This window comes from Lissotriton vulgaris, chromosome 3_1, assembly GCF_964263255.1.
Source record: "Lissotriton vulgaris chromosome 3_1, aLisVul1.2, whole genome shotgun sequence".
In the NCBI taxonomy this organism is placed as follows: domain Eukaryota; kingdom Metazoa; phylum Chordata; class Amphibia; order Caudata; family Salamandridae; genus Lissotriton; species Lissotriton vulgaris.
The window spans coordinates 1,028,021,343-1,028,038,509 of record NC_141689.1 but is presented as its reverse complement, the minus strand read 5'-3'; the positions used below and the strand labels follow the sequence as shown (position 1 = coordinate 1,028,038,509).

The following is a 17,167-nucleotide window of genomic DNA, read 5'->3' as shown; positions in this document are numbered from 1 at the left end:
CGGTGCCTTGGGGGTATGTTGGGTGGAGTGGAGGTTAGTTCCAGACAATAGCCGTATTGGATAAGTTGTCTCACCCACCTGTCTGTGGTAATGCCTTCCCAGACTGGCAGGAACTGCTGAAGTCTTCCCCCGACCGGTGTTACATGGTCGGGGGGCAGTGACAAGGCGTCACTGTTTATTGGTGGCAGAAGATCTGGCATTATTATTTCCCCGTCCTCTGCTTTTGGTGCTGTTTCCACTATATCCACCCCTATTGTTCTTGCTATAGGTGGCCTGTGTGCTCCCTTTGTTGTATTGGGCTTGCTGTGATGCTTGACCTCTAGAGGCTCCCCTGTTACCGGAGCGACGAAAGGAACCGCCCCTGAACTGTTGCGACTGCAGAGCCCCCATGGATTTTGCTGTCTCAGAGTCTTTTTTTTATTTTTTCAAGGGTCGTGTCTACATCAGGACCAAAGAGGAAGTCAGGGTTAACAGGCTGATTGAGCAAAGTTGTTTGGATCTCTGGCTTAAAACCAGAGATGCGTAGCCAGGCATGCCTTCTAAGCATCACACTTGTGTTGATGGCCCTAGCTGCTGTGTCTGCTGCATCTAGCGCACATTTGATGGATGCATTGGAAATTAACTTCCCCTCCTGTATCAGCATTTCCGCTCCCTCCTTATAGGCATCAGGCAGGTGTTGTAGCAGCTGCTCTAACGTGTCGTAGTGAGCCCTATCATATCTGGCTAATAGGGCCTGTGTATTTGAGATCCTCCAAATATTAGCCGCTTGAGCCGCTACTCGTTTGCCAGAAGCTTCTAAGATTTTGGATTCTTTGTCGTCCGGAGGAGGAGCATCAACACTTGTTTGAGAGTTCGCTCTCTTACGAGCATTAGCCACCACTAGGGAGTCCAATGGGAGTTGGCCCTTGATGTACGTAGGGTCGACTGGCGCAGGCCGGTATTTCCTTTCAATCCTTGGGTTTACAACCCTTGCCCTTGTGGTCTCCTTGAAAATGTCAGTAGCGTGTTTAAGGACACCCTTTAGCATAGGCAATGTTTTTACTGATCTTTCTGAAGTTGAGAAAGTATCAAACAAAAAGTCCTCCTCCACTGGGTCAGTGTGCATTTCCACATCATGGTTATTGGCTGCCCTTTCAATCAATGCGTTAAACGCAGCAGTATCTTCAGTAGGCGAGGTTTTGACAGTATAGGACTGAGTGTCAGGCGTGGTGTGTGGCTCACCAGGGTCAACAGGGTCAGTCCAGGGTTGAGGTTCCTCTTGATCTGTGTCAAGAGGATAAGTAAATTCATCCTCATTGTATCCCTCGCCCACATCCTCATTGGTGCGTGTGGGAGAAGAGGCATAGTCTCGTCCATAGGAATCCATAGGTTCAAAAAGAACAGGTGAGGTGGCAGAATCCCTTTTCCTCTTGAGAGGGATTTTATATGACTCCAAAGGATTTTCTGGAATGATTTTCCGTTTGTAAATGGTGAGTCTGCCAGAATCCGAGTCTATGAACAGTTTCGACTGATTGTCATAGGAGGGCGCTTGGAACACCACCTCCTCTTCAGTGGGCTGAGTTCCCGAAACTACTGACACCTTTTTGGCTGTGTTGGCGCCCTTTTGTGGTTCGAACGCTTTGAGTCGAGCGGGCGGAGGCAGTCCGTAATTAATTTGTGGCGCAAGCAGTGGAGACGAACCGACCTTCGAGGGAGGCGCCGTCTTCGATCCGACCGACTTCGTCTGATCACCAGTCGGCTTCCGGCCTTGCTTCGACTCGAGCCCTCGGCGCGCAGCGTGCATGCTCTTCTGCTTCGACGCGACATGCTCTTTCGGGTCGGGTTTGCTTGTCGACTCGAAGGTCTTACTCAATATTGGCTTGGAGGCTGTAAGCTTCGGATCAATAGCCTTTTTAGACTGGAGTCCTTTGCAAGTGTCGCCATCTTTGGACGCCGACGGCATCAAAGCGACGTGCTTGACCGTAGAAATAGGCTTTGGAGCCCCAGTCTTCGGGCCGACGCCCCCTTGTGACCCCGAAGGGTCGATGACACTCTTTGATTTGATTGGAGCTGACGAATCCGAGGCCGTCGATCCGAGGACTGGCTTTAGCAGTTTCGGTTTCGATTTAGCATCTGTCGGTTTCGATTTCACCGCTGATTGTGGCTGATCGACCGATGGCTCCTTAGAAATATTCTTAGCCGGGCCTTGACGCGGGGCTATAGAATGTGGATTAAGATCTTGGCTAAGGCCTTCCGGCGATGCCTCGACCTGAGCCTTAGAAAGTACAGTGTCAGTTTTGGGCCCCGCGACTGTGGGTGGGCCTTGCTCATCGCTCGAGTCGTCATTGACGGCTCCGATGGTCTCTGCGACGTCTCCTACCTCGACGACGTCTTCTTCATGGACGTAGTCTTCTTCTTTGTCCACATTATAGGTAGAGTCTTGCTCCGACGCAGGGTCCGACTGCTGGTCAGGATCCTTTTCATCGACGCCCTCGTCGTCATCAGCCTCGAAGATGTTCTCCGGGTCGGGCACCGTCGTTCGCGCCAACTGTCATGCGGCGCGTCGAAGCCGAAGTGTCTTCTTTGACCGGAACTTGGAACAGGCCATGCAGCTGGCCTCATCGTGGTCCGGAGAGAGAAATTATTTGCACACTGGGTGCACATCAATGTGAGGATATTTTGATTTGCAGATGGGGCACCTCTTGAACGGGCTCCGTTCCATCGTCGATCGTCGTTGGGGACTTGGTGTCGAAAAAGGCAATCTGCCTTCAACGTCCTGTTCGAAGAACTGGATCAAGTACTAGGCACCGAACGAGACAATACCGACGCCCCGAAGGCCTTTTGGCCTTGCGAATGAGTTTTATATCGATTCCAAACTGGAGTCAAGAAAGTACATCCGAACCCAATGACGGAAAAAAAAACAATCTGAAGATGGAGAGGATACCCATGCACACTGTAGTCCAGGGGAGGAGCCACCTTTCTCGTGATACTTCGAAGACTCTTCCAGGACAACAATGGGCAATTATCCGGACCCAACACTAGGCGGCGATCTATGCACAGATATGAATTCAGCAGCCCACATGCCTCGAACATAAAATCATGATTTTAGTATGTGATCAAAATAGTGACATATACGTTTACCTCATGGGGCGGCTGGAGGGAGTCCCACGGAACTATCTGTCCTTGGTGTTTTTTATTAGGCTTTTGTAACACCATGGCACATGTGTCACTGATGTATGTTATTTGGGTATTTGTGCCCTCTAGGGGGTGGGAGCCCTTGACTGATTTTCTTTCAGGTGTGGCTTAACTGTACATTGTTTGGAGGATCACTACTGGAGATGGTTTGGATAGAAAGTCTGTGATGCGGCGAAGCAAGCCTTTTTATACCTTCACAGAATGCGTCCACTATTATTACCAGTCATTTGTGAGAGGGAGTCTTCCAACGTAATTGTATAAAACACTGCATGCTTTGCCAAAGCATTATGTGTTAATGTTCTCAAGGTTCTATATAGAGCGAAACGTTTTCCTCAACATTGTTAACACTCTTGACAATGAGGAAGCTGGTGACCTATTTTTTCTGGACGACTAAATTACCTTGACTGGCAGGAACAGTGATGTTTACTATGTCACGGTTTTTGATCTACCTATGCAGTGGGCCCAGTCTTGGGGCTAAGTGGCTTAAAGTGGAGATTGTACCTTTTCTTTGCCTTCCCAGCTCATTGTGACTCCACCTCTTTGATCTCCTTTAGCTTTCCGGTACCTCCCCTGCCTCCCTCTGTTTGAGGGTACTCCAAAGTATTCTACCGAACTCACATTCCTCTACAGCCTGTTAGTAAACCAGCTGAAGACATATCAGAGAGTGCATAAACGTATTTGCTGCCTGCTTCCTTTCACATTAGAAGCAATTTACAGAAGATGAAGAAATTTTGTGAGGAAATGTATTACTGTATTTTAAAAAAAAGGTGAGAGAAACCGAAATTTCAAGTGAAAATCAGCTGGACAACACGTCTGTCTTGGTAGAAAAAGATGAACAGCAGAGCACAAAACCTTTCACTGGAGCCAGAAAAAAAGAACTGACACCGGCTACCTTAAAGAGGCTTTGTCAAATGTCAGCACTGGAAACTTGCTCCCTAAATGTCACTCATTTAATTTACCCTTTTCCTTTAAAAAGGAAGCAGGAAATAATACCTCGGAGCCCTAGATTTGTACTACAGAAATGTGAACCGCCAGCTTTTTAATGAGAGTAAATTACATTTTCCAGTTATAGCCTGCAGACAGCCATGTAAAACAATGATTTCTTGCAAAACAATTGTATCTACTATAAATATGATCCAGTATCAAAATATGCGCAAGATTATTTAATGTTTATTTTCACCAGGGAAGATCAAATGGTGGAGAACCTATCTGCGTGACAACACATTTTGCACTTTGCTCACCTAATGTCAAAAACAAGTGTAACACTCTAAAGTACTTAAACAAGGAGTGCAGGGTACTTTTGAGAGATTTGGTACATCTGTCGGTGAATATGTTTTGTTCAGGTGCAGCGACGGAAGAGTAAGTCTTCACTCTCTCTTTCAAACTGCCAAGATAGTGTGTTTAAAAGACTTGTGTGAGCAAATAACCTCCTAAAGATATCTAACAAGCACAGCTCAGCTTAATATTTACTACTAGGAGGATCAGATTGCAGTCTAGTCCAATTTTCTTGACATGTGAGTCACACTGTCACTTTACCATACAGCGAAGGCAGGGTTTGGTTTAGAAAGGTAACATCAACAGACCAGTAAAATCATACACTCAGGAACAAAATGCAGGGTGTTCAGTCTAGAGACGCATGTGTATTCAGCATAAAGGACAGAAAACTGACCACCCTTTTATAATAAACTCCTCGGGGCAAAACAAGAGGAAAGTGAAAGTGGTTGCGATGGCATAAAAATAATTGTGAACTAATTCCGCAACTTTAACAAGCTCTATTTAAGGCAAAGTGACCCGCACATTTTCAAAGTTGATACCATTTGTTCACTTTTCCGTTTCGACTTTGCAGAGGCAGACACAAAACTCATATCTGCAAAAATTTGATTTGAACAAGGGTGAAGAAACCGCAATAAGTTTCAAATTAGATTTCGACTCAAGAGTCACCTTACAAGCAGTGTTCAGTAACGATTTGTGACTTACGTTTGAGCACTACCTGCAATATCCTGGCCTGAAAGGAAAATAAAGCCTTAAAAAGATCAAAGTAACACCCCAAAATGCCAGATTGTGTTTCAGAGACATGACAACCAACAGACTGCAGAAAACATAGTCAAAGAAATGTTGCTGGCATCATTCACTGAAGGCTTTTAGTAGTGTGTAATTTGAAATGCTTTTTTAGCGCACTGCAGGGCTATGCTCAACCTGTTATCAAGCAGAAGGCACTCACTAGCTTAAGAGTGCTGCAGCAAGATTCCCGGAAGGTCCGTTACAGAGAAAGTTTTTAAGTATCGGCTGGCGTGGCTGTGCACATGCGCAGCTCGCTCGGCGAGATTTTATGTTTTTAACTAGCTTTTAGTAAAGGGCTTTAAGCCTCGCCACTCTTTTCCATTGGCTGGCGCCACCGTTTATGCTAAACGGGGGCCAGCCATTGGAAAAGAGCTTTTTCTGACGTAGACATTTCTCTTTTTGAGCCGTCCCACTTGTACAGGCTGGCTCGCCTGATTTGCTCCAGTCGCAAAAGGTTTCTTATCTTTATGGGGCCATGTGTTTGAAACACATGGCCCCATAAAGACAAGAGATCACCGCAGGGAGCTTCATCGGCTGTGGGCTCCTACGTCACTGCGAGCCGCGCTGGGATTGGCCAAGCGTCACAGGTTGCCTAGCAGTGGAAGAGGGCTTCTTTGCTCTGTAACAGGAGGCAGTGCATTGGCATGGCAGCGCGCCGAGCACCGCATTTCCTCCATTTACTGCTGACAAACAATCACCAGCAGTGGATCGCCCCTGCACTGACCTCTACCGCTACTGTCAGGAAACTGCAAAGCCTGGCATCTAAAAAAACACATCAAGCACAGCTAAGAAAAACACTGGAGCTTCTTTGTTGCTTCATATTGTTTCCTTGATGAAGTGACGCGTTGAGCCACTGGCAGCTGGTCTGCTGCGGTTTTAAAAGCACAGGAAGCGACGACACGTAGCTCATTTTATTTTAATCGGGCGCGGCTGCCCAGTAAACACCATTTTACTTAATGAGCCGAAAGTATTGCTTGCTTCTTGGCTGTGAACAGCGGGGTGAACCAAGTGGTGTGACCCCTTGTGGCAGGGTTTAGCTGTTTGTCCTCTGTGAACTCTGTGCTCTAGCCTCCTCCCTGCTAGAAGCCTTACTTGGACTTACCTTGACCCAATTAGTTATCGGTCCCACTCATATTGCAGGCCATACACTTGACCTCATCTTTTCCAATCATCCTGGTATTTCCTCCTCTCCTCCGATCCCCACTACTTGGACAGATCATTTTCTGATTCCATTTACCATTACGGCCCCTTCCCCTCCCTCCCCCTCCCCTCTTAACAGAGCCAGAGGTCGGAATTGGGCTAAAGTAACCTGTGATTCCTTGGAAACTCACCTACGTTTCCAACTCAATCAACTTGAGGATCTTGATTTTGAGACCACTAGACTTAACTCGACCCTCTGTGCCGCTCTTGACTCTGTTGCTCCTTTTGGTCCTCTCACCTCTGCCAGATCTCGCCCCTCTGCTCCTTGGTTTTCTCCTCTGCTTCGTGAGGAGAAAAGCAAGTGTAAGCAGTTGGAACGTAAATGGAGACTGAATTATGACCCTCTAGCCAAACTGGCATATAAATCGGCCCGGAATCACTTTCACAAACTGAAACGCTCCTCTATGAGAACTTATTTTTCGACTCTCATTTTACAGGCGCATAATTCCTCCAAAGCTCTTTTTTCTATTGTGAAGGACTTTGTTAATCCCCCGGCCTCAAAATCCCAATGTATCCCCTCTCAAGATTTGTGTAATGGTCTCTCTGATTACTTTCAGGAGAAAATAGTCAAACTCTCCTCCTCCTTTGCCCCGGTATCCTCTAACTCCCCTGAAGATAATTCATGTTCTTCTCCCTGTTCTTTTAATTCCTTTAATGAGTTGACTCCAGACCTTGCGCTGTCTTTGCTACACAGCGTTAAGTCTGGTTCTCCCCTGACCCTGTCCCGGCTAAGGTCATGGGCGTTCTTGCCCCTGTTCTAGTAAATCCATTCCTTTCCATTTGGAATACCTCCCTGTCCTGCGGACAGTTTCCTTCAGTGTGGAAGCAGGCCAGGCTAATTCCCATACTGAAGAAACCTGGTGCTGACCCCCTGCAATTTAGTAACTATCGGCCAATTTCGCTCCTGCCCAAACCTGCTAAGATCTTGGAGAAGGTGGTACAGAAACAGCTGGCGCAGTATCTAGAATCTAACCAGCTCCTACATGACTCCCAGTCCGGTTTCAGAACCGGTTACAGCACGGAGACGGCGCTGGTAGAAGTCTCTGAGATCATTAGGGAATCAGTGGATAGGGGCGAGGAGGCCATGTTGGTCCTCCTCGACCTATCCGCTGCATTTGATACTGTATCCCATACCATACTTGCCACCCGCCTGCAACAGTTAGGGGTAGGAGGTACAGTGCTGGCCTGGACTAAATCTTTCTTGTCCAGTCGTTCCCAGAGGGTTACGCTGCACCCTTTTGAATCTGAGGACAAGCCTCTCTTATGCGGTGTCCCCCAGGGTTCGGCCTTGAGCCCTTTACTGTTTAATGCCTATGTGGCTCCTCTTGCCAGGGTAGTTGAGTCCTGGGGTGTCAGAGTGGTCTCTTATGCGGATGATACTCAGCTTGTTTTTCCTTTAGAGACCACTCTGACTCCTCCTTCTCCAACTTCAGAAACTGCCTTGGCAATATTTGCACATGGATGGCATCAAATCATCTTGCCATGAACACTGACAAAACGGAGGTTCTCTTTTTTGGCAAGAAATCTCCCCCCCCTGCAAATCTCTGGTGGCCCACCGTTTTGAATCCTCCCCCCTCTCCTGTTCAAGCAGCCCGTAACCTTGGTTTTACCTTTGACAACGCGTTGTCTGGAAAGGTTCAGGTCAACAAAGTGGTAGGTGCTTGTTTCTCCAAAATGCGAATGATCAGGAAAATTTTCCCCTACCTCCCTCAATCATCTCGCAAAACAGTCATCCAAGCACTCATTACCACTCATCTAGACTATGCGAATAGTCTATATGCAGGTTCTCCTCAATACCTAATTGACCGCCTGCAAATCGTCCAGAACGCGGCAGCCCGGCTCATTGGTAACATTCCCGCCCGTACCTCGGTTAAGACCTACCGGGCTGATCTCCACTGGCTCCCTATAGCCCGTCGCATTGATTTTAAAATTCTGACCCTGACATTCCGAGCCATCCACGGAATTGGCCCTCTCTATCTGAGAAAACGTCTTATGATCTCTTCGTCAGTCAGACACCTGAGATCTAATAGCCTGCGTCTTCTTACGGTGCCAAGATTTAGGCTTTCTCGTGGTGGCGGCAGATCTTTCACCGTCACTGCTGCCAGGCTCTGGAATAGCCTTCCTCTTGATCTCAGGTTTTCTGATTCTGAACCAGCCTTTCGACGCCAACTTAAGACCTGGTTGTTTACTATTCATTAGGGCTGAAGTTCTCTTAGGCTCAGTATTTCCTTCTCTGTCTGTGATGCTCCTTGGTCTACTTTTTTTGGGGACTCCCTTGTAATCTTAGCGCCGGGACACTTCCGCCGGAGGTAGCCGTGCGCTTTATAAGCTTCAAAAATAAATAAATAAATTTCCAAAACAGGCCTGGTTCAGCACCCACGCCTGCCAAGTGAATCTGCGATCAGGGAAATAGCGTGCCTCACATCCCAGGGCTCTGCTTGTTTACCACATTAATGATGGAGCAGATTCCAAAGAAGGGCCAGGGGCTTTTCCGGACCGACTGTTCCGTTCTGGAACTGGCTCGAACTGGTTGGAGGCTAGAGAGAACCAATAAACGCGGAGCCAGGCAGGTTGTCCCTAAGTCGGAAGATAATCTTGGTGCCTGTTTAATATTACTCATTCAACTGTATACAGTTGTTTTTGAGGGAAGAACTTTCCTGTCTCTTGATGGCTGGCATCTGTATGGGGCCTGCGGGTTTATCCTTTCGTCCTCCTGAGGTCACTGTGTACAGTGCCATTAAATTGGGCAGGAACAGCTCTTGTTATTTATAGTGGTTAATGACAGAAGCATTACACGCCATAGCAAACAAGATTTTACTATTCTAAACTAAGTGCACAGTTTTTTTTGTGTAAAATAAATTTGGTATTCGGTTCCTCAAAAAATGATCTGCCAATACTTTCATTTAGTTTCCAAAACTAGTTCTAATGTGGCTTCTGTTCAGATGACGCTGCGTAATTTGCCCTGAGTTTGTTGCCCTCTATCGGTTGTACTACATTACATGCCACTACCATACATGTCTTTTCCATTGCACGTAAGTGTTGACCTTTACAAAGCATGCCATTAGATCTTGGACCATTAACAGACATTTTTGTGTGTGTATATGTTCACTCACACACACATGTATATACATTTATATACACATTAGTGAGCAGGTGTTTGTGTATACACACACGCACAATTCTATTTTATTTACTTTTTTGTGCAAGAGAACCCCCCAAAACCACCTTTTTTATACTCCTAACCTCCATTATTTACCTCTTACCTTCACTGAACCATAAATTTGCCATTACCCCTACCACCCAAAAACCCCGAAATTCCCGTTACTTCTACTCACTCTAAAACCCTAAAATCACCCTTACCTCCCATTGTCTCTACCCACCTCTTAATCCCCAAATTACCCTTACCTCCCTTTCACCTCTATCAGAACCCCTAAGCAACCTTACCTCCCTTTACCTCTGTGTGCACCTAAAAGACTTTTTTTTAACAACATAACATTTACGTTATTAAAAAAAATACTTACCTGTGTGACAAAGATACAAATACATGTGTGGTAAAGAACATGCATGATAAGGTGTGTGGTAAAGGATGTTTGCCTTCTAACGAGCATCCATGACAAAGTGTTAAACTTCCTTGGCAACTTTTACATTTTTGTTAGAAGGACAATTTAGTAGAATATCGATTCCTGGTACTGAATTAAAACATTTTCTTTTATGTGTAAAACTACCAGAATGAAACGAAGGCCAAACAACCCAAATACTACAGGACCTGTAATGGTAGGTCCAGGTTTGCACACTATGCCACCTTTAACCCCATTCTGCAGTCTCCTCATGCTGCTTAAACCAAGGCCTAATTCTCGACCACAGCTAAATAAGGCAGCTTGGGGTGCCAAATTTTATTTACAAAAGTAGTGAGGAGTGCACTTGTGTTCATTGCTTAAATTTGCCAATAGATTTGAAAGATACTGAAAGCAATTGCTTGGTTTTGTGTTGATTTTTACCCTCAACTTCTACCCGTTGTATTTTTCTGCTCCTATGTTTGCCTGAAGTGTTAGAGCTACCACAAGAATCCATATCATGAAGACATCATGTTTACAGTCGTAGGTTGCCCCCTTTAGGTCTGCCTACAAGAGCTCAATGCGCTGCTTGCGCTCTCACCTTTGAGGAATATTGTATACAACAAGGGGATTGCAGCCCACCCATTGCATAACATTATTTGACTTCATTGTCATTCTTATTTGTTGCTTTCTAATTGGCCCACATGTGCTGGCTTCACTTCTTCTTCCGGTTGGAGCATGGACCTGAGTGCTTCAGCTTGATTGCTGTCCTTTCACTGAATGAGGCACTACTTTTATTTTTCTTTCCTGCCACCCTTGATGAGCCTCCTGATTTTGTAGCTATGTTTTACTATGTCACACATACTTCAAAGAACATGGACCATAAGCTGACAATGCTCATTAATATAACCTCCATTTCAGATTTTTTTTTGTCCTCTGGGCTTTATTCTCCTCATTTGTTCAGGAGGGGGAGAGGTCCCATGAATCTAGAACAGTTAAAGATGCAAAAAAACATTCTTACTGGTTTTGTTCACAGTGTAAAGCTCGACTAGAGCTCACGCTGTGCAGTGATTAGTTAGTGGTGCAATTTCTCTTTGAAGGACAGTGTGAAGCGGGAGTGATTACTAAATAAATGTCTTATCATCAACTGTATCACTACTGCTTCTGTATCTAAACAAGCAGTTACTGTTTTTTTACGAATATGCTTTTGGCCGACATTGACACTGCCATTCATATGTCTTACAGATACATTAGACAGATAGGACAATGTTGCTCCCTTTTTCTCAACTCAGATGCCCTCTTCACCTACCGAAGGAGATTTACTTGCTAAATCAAAGTATATCTGTACAGTTTGAACTACCCACCGGGCAATAGTCCCTTTAGTCATTGCAGTACCCAATGCCTGTAGTGCATGCGCTACAAAAATTGCTTAAACTTCCTGATACTTAAAAACGTCCCACAGGGTTACCGCAAAATGGGTAATAAATGGAGTAGTGAACTACAATGCGTTCTGCAATACCTTGCAATACCAGAAATATATTTCTATTATGCTTCAGGACAAAGAGTACAGCATATACTTTTGAACTTCTGAAGGGACCCCTGTTCTTTTGAACCTTTTTAACCTGAATACTTATGAGTTGTTTTTTATAAAAACTTTTTTTAATAAATGTAATAACATGCAACATGTATGTTTTTTAATGATTTGTTATGATGATGTTTTGATAATGTACTTGTTGTGTATAATTTGACAAATATATATATATATATTTTTCTAAAACATTATCGTTTGATCTGTTTTTTGACATTTGATCCTTTGTGTGCATGTATGCAATTATATTTACAGTTTCTGGTGGTTTTATAGGTAGAAGTTCAAAAGTATATGCTGTACTCTTTGTCCTGAAGCATAATAGAAATATATTTCTGGTATTGCAAGGTATTGCAGAACGCATTGTAGTTCACTACTCCATTTATTACCCATTTTGCGGTAACCCTGTGGGACGTTTTTAAGTTTCCTACGCTATCTCCCCTGTCCCAAAGTTGACAGTTAAGGGGGCCTCCTTTTCTTTACCTAAACTTCCTGATAGCCTTTGGCTCCGGTGCTGAGTGTATTACATCTCTTTTACATCCAACATTTGTAATGCTTTATCTGCAGCATTTGTTAGCTTTTGAAACAAGCATTTAAAATGCAATAGGTCTCCCCTTTCATTAAGTTAAATTCATTTGCTTTGCTATACATTAGCAAAGCAAATGGCTTTAACTTAATCAAAGGCGAGACCTATTGCATTTTCAATGCTTGTTGAAAAGTTACTAACATGAGGATACAGCTCTATAAACTGGAAGCAGGCACTGATGTAGGATTTATCTAAGAAATACAAAAGCCAATACCATTTAAAGCAAAGGGAGGTTTGACCTTGAAATGATCAAGTTGGTCCAAGTTGTTCCTGCATTTACAACCTTGAAGCTGTTGGACAATGTTTAGTCACTATATTTAACATCAAACCTATGTTGTATCTCACAATTATTCCCCCAGTCCTGCTAGCCTTGAGAGCAGTCACATACTTTGTCCACATTTCTCGATCTAGTATTTTTAACTCTGAATGAATTTTTAAGGAACCAGATTTGTAACAATATTCTGTAATAAAAACAATTAGGTTCCACAACGACTACTTGTGTGCCATTTTATTAGCCAGAATACTGGCTAAACATATTGAAAGAGGATTAGTGAAGTGTGCTCTGGAATAAGGACCTGGTAATATTTAAAAAAGTATCTGCCAGGCTGTTGCTGAAAATATTTCAAACATTCTGCCTTCTATCTAATGGGCATGTCGCTCGCCATTGTGGATTTTTGAACAGGTTAATAAGAGAAATGCAAGTTCTAGAGACCTCCACTTGTCCTATATGAAGAAAATGTCAGCCTCACTCCATCTGGTTAGACTGACAGCTCTGAATATTCTTCCAGTTAGCAACACAGCATGGAGCCTTCGGATGGTCCGAAATCAAGCCCAGAAATCAAACTAACCTCATTACACATCACAAGACTTGCAAACCAGTCAGCTCATCGCACCGTCACCCAAATGAAACTTGCTGACCTTCCCCACGCCCTCCAACCTGCCTAAAGTCTCTTATTTTAAAGAATGAAGGCTTGTAGTCCAAAGCCCTGCACTATTGACTGAATATCCACAATCACTCAAAAGCACAGTAAACGTAGTCTGATACAAATCAAAAGGAGCTGTTCGTTGTATCAGGTTTAAAGGTACACTGTTTTTCTCCTTCTGTCATGTTACTCTGCACCTACAAATGATATTCGCAAGCACAAATTACACAAAAGAATAATATGGACAGGTCCTAACACTTGTATGTGTTAGGACCTGTCCATATTATTCTTGTAATGTAAGAGAGCTAGAGATAGAATCCTTTAACCTGGCAGAGGAAAAACAGTTTACAGGTTTTTCTTTATAAAGTGCAGGCTGAGGTTACAACATTTTTACTCCTATGCAGCTATTAACACTACAGCAATGACCAGACCCACTAAATGCTTTGCACAATTACAAATAAACATCCACATTTACAAACCAGTGGAAGCCGTTTCTCACGCAGCTCAGCACACAAAAAAGTAAGGTGATAAAGCTCTGTCAGAGGTTATCTTAAAGCTAATATACATATATAACGGCTGTCTCTCTCAGACTGCTTCCAGTCAGCTACAAGCAATTCACAGGACTAACAATACAACACATATGCTTACCCGATTTGTGCTTCTTGTGCTTTGTTTTTTTCTTGATGAGGAAAAATTTGTTATGAATCTCAGACTTATAGGACTTAAATGACTGGGAGTGAAGACTAGCATACTTTCCATGTAGGTTCTCATTCAAAATGTGTTTCTTTTTTTTCTTTTTCTTCTTTTTACCATGAACTTTGGAGAGATTTACCTCGTTGCAGTCCAGTAGGGAACACTCACGATAGAGGTCATTTGCCACCCGATGGCAGTTGGTATCTATTTTGTCACAGTGACTCCCATTCACATGGACCTGACATGTCTTGAGAGCGTTCTCTTTTAGTGGACTTTGAACAGTTTTACACAGAGGTCGCTCTATGTATTTTTCACCATTTTCTACAACTCGGATTTCCCCTGGGCTGAGCATATCACTATATCCAGGAACTGTACACGCACCAACTGGTTTCGCCATATTTTCTTTACAGCAGTCATCCTCCTTTCGGTCACATAACCTATGAATCATCATTTCACAGTTCAGCTGAATGCCCTGTTCAGTGCAGCCGGTGCAGCAGTCCGTGCGAATGTCTGCAATACAGTCATTAAGAACAGGCAATTCATAGTCTACTTCCGTATCTGCATTTGGCAAGAGCTTATCAGGTGTCTCCGATCGGACATCACAACTGCTATTCCCAAAAGACTCACATCTTACTCTCTCTAGTTTAATACGAGGTTGTTTTCGTATTTTAATTCTTGGGATGGGAAATTCAGGCGCGTGGAATGGTATTTGTTTGTATATCCTAAAATCTGCCCCACAGAACTGTGGGAAATGAATGTAAGAGTTCTCTTGTGAATCATAACCAAGGATAACCTCCCTGCATTCATGGATAGGCTGCCCAAGTACAGCATCTTGAACCTCAATCTGTGTGTCATATACAAAGTCACAAAGTCCCTTAAGCAGCCAAACCTTCTGATGAAATGACAGTTCATGAAACGGCTTTTCCTCAAGAGGACTAACATCACCAAGAACTCTAAAAAATTGACAGCATAGGCCCAACTTCTCTGCACAATTGTCAGGGTTCTCTGCCTGTCCAACTACAGAATACCAATGCTTCACTTTCTGCCGGAGTGCTGCTTCCCATGATCTGTAAGGCAAAGGAGGCCTTCGATGCAAGGAAGGTCTGCGATGAGGAGGGCTTAACAGAGAAGTCATAACCTTAGAAAGAAAAACATTGTTATGTGGCATCAGTAGACACCGTTCCAGCTCATAGAAAACTATTTCGGGCAAATTTAAAATTTGTTGTGCCAAGCAAAGAAAATGACCGATAGCTGGAATTTCCCACAAATTCTCCATCAAAGTGGGTGCTGCTTGTGCAAGGAGATTTTTCTCCCATTCTTCTATTTCCTTGTAGCTCGCTTCTTCTGCCTCTTTCTTTCCCTGCTCACGAACCCTATGGAAATTAAAAAAACATATCAGCAAAAATTGCACTCCACCATGGAGATAAATGACATTTCTACATTAAAAAAAGCATCCTAAATGTGACACCTGAATCAAAATGGCAAATTGCTAAATGATGCAATGGTTACAAAAGAGAAACAAAATGATACCTATAAAGTCACTCTTCTTCACCACGACTACATTCTAACACTTGGTAGTGGTCTGGAAATTAACTCTTAATGTTACATTCAAAGCAGTAACAAGCACAGTAAATAGTAGGTGCCTGGCAGACACCCACATTTTACAAGTCCTCGTTTTGTAGTTAGATGGAAAGGAGACATGACTAATGTAAAGGGATTGGCGTGTGTTCGGACTAGCAGTGAGCCAAAGACTAGGAGTAGCTGAGTCACAATGAAGGCAACCATATTATATTCCAAATTCTGGCTGTCTTTTAACCTAACAAGTGGAAAGGATTAAGGAGAAAGTAAAATGTTGGGAAACCAAAACTAAGCAACAACACGCCTGAGGTATGGAAACATTGCGCATCACTTTTTGAAAAGACATTCAGCTGCAGTGCTCAAGATGTTGACAAACACCTGATTGAGGAAACAGAATGATGCCACATTAGCCCTGTTCAATTCTTTCCAGTGAAACCCGGGCATTCCTTAACATTACAGGAGACTATCCATATTGCATTGTTGGCTTTGTTAGCACTCTTTCTAAGATTTGGTCACAGCAAGTAAAAATTGACCACAGAGGCATATGCTGGGAAACTTGGCTCTGTTCCACTGAATTGTGCTACGCATACAAATTATGGATGGATTGCTGAATAAATCAAACATTTCTCCTCAATCAAGAGATCTGAGTTAACCCATTGTTCTTTTGCTCACCAGGCCATCCCAGTTTGGACCCACCCATATGCAAATCAGTCTTGACCCTGCTTCTCTTAGGAACAGTCCAAACTGCCAAGCCAAGACCTCCCTAGACTGGAAACAAGCACCCTGGGACCGGTTTCAGATTATCACCCTTAATCAGCTAGGAAAGCTTTAATTTAGCGGCACAGTGAGCAAGGGAGCCACGTCTGGGCATACCGATCCTACTTAGGGCGAAAACTGCTATGCAAACACATTACGGACGGAATGCTGAATAAATCAAACATTCACCCTCAGTCAAGACAGCTGGGTTAAATCCATCGTTCTTTTGCTTATCACACCACCTCAATTTACTGAACACCTTGTTCAGTTTTGGAAAAAAAACACACAACACACCCTACAAACAGCATTCAGCATTAAAAAAATTAAAGGTTTCCTTCGCATAGGAAGCATTTGGAGGTAGGGGAGGGGAATGGGGGGCAATGGTGTTCTATGTAACTGGGGTTATATTACTTTATTCAAGTGGAGATTCGATAAGGCCTTTGTGATAACAAAAAAAAACGGATGTACTCTCAGGACCCCTATCTAGCTAGGCTAGAGTCAGAAGGAATACCTCTAGACGAATGGCTTAAAGGATGTGTGCCAATGGTGCTTGAGGACCAGTCTAAAGGCCAGATGCTTCGCCTTGGAACAAGATACAGATGGAAACGTTTTCACCTCAACTAATTCTTGTAGGTTCCAGTGGCTGCTAAATACACAAATACATACCTGGACAATCGATTCAAAGATATTTATGACACGATATCCAAATACAGATAAGGGTGAATCATATTTACAAGAACTCAGTGACCAAAGCAAAACAATTTGCCTTATACTGGAACGACTTACAGTCTAAAGGATTTCTATGTTTCTCGGAGGATACGCCCAGAGGTGCTACGGTCATGTTTAATTGAGAAGAAGGCACTGAAGTAGACTGATAAAGCTAACAGAGATATTGTTTGAACACAAAGCAGACAGTGCGGGAAGCTGCAAAAAAGACACCAACAAGGCCATGCTAGTGTATTGAGCATTAAAAGGCAACTGCTACTGGCCTTAAACTTCACATGGTTCCTTACAGAGGCTGATCCTGAGCAAACAAATAAACAAGTCTTACAATAGA

General features: G+C 43.8%; 1 protein-coding gene across 1 annotated transcript in view; it reads right to left on the bottom strand.

The window, feature by feature from the left end:
* Window positions 1-17,167, bottom strand: part of BRD10 (bromodomain containing 10) — a 481,106-nt gene that overhangs the window by 230,539 nt on the left and 233,400 nt on the right. The window contains exon 3 of the mRNA XM_086961417.1: window positions 13,732-15,149. Coding sequence (XP_086817543.1) covers window positions 13,732-15,149 — 1,418 coding nt within the window. The remainder of the gene's footprint in view (window positions 1-13,731; window positions 15,150-17,167) is intronic.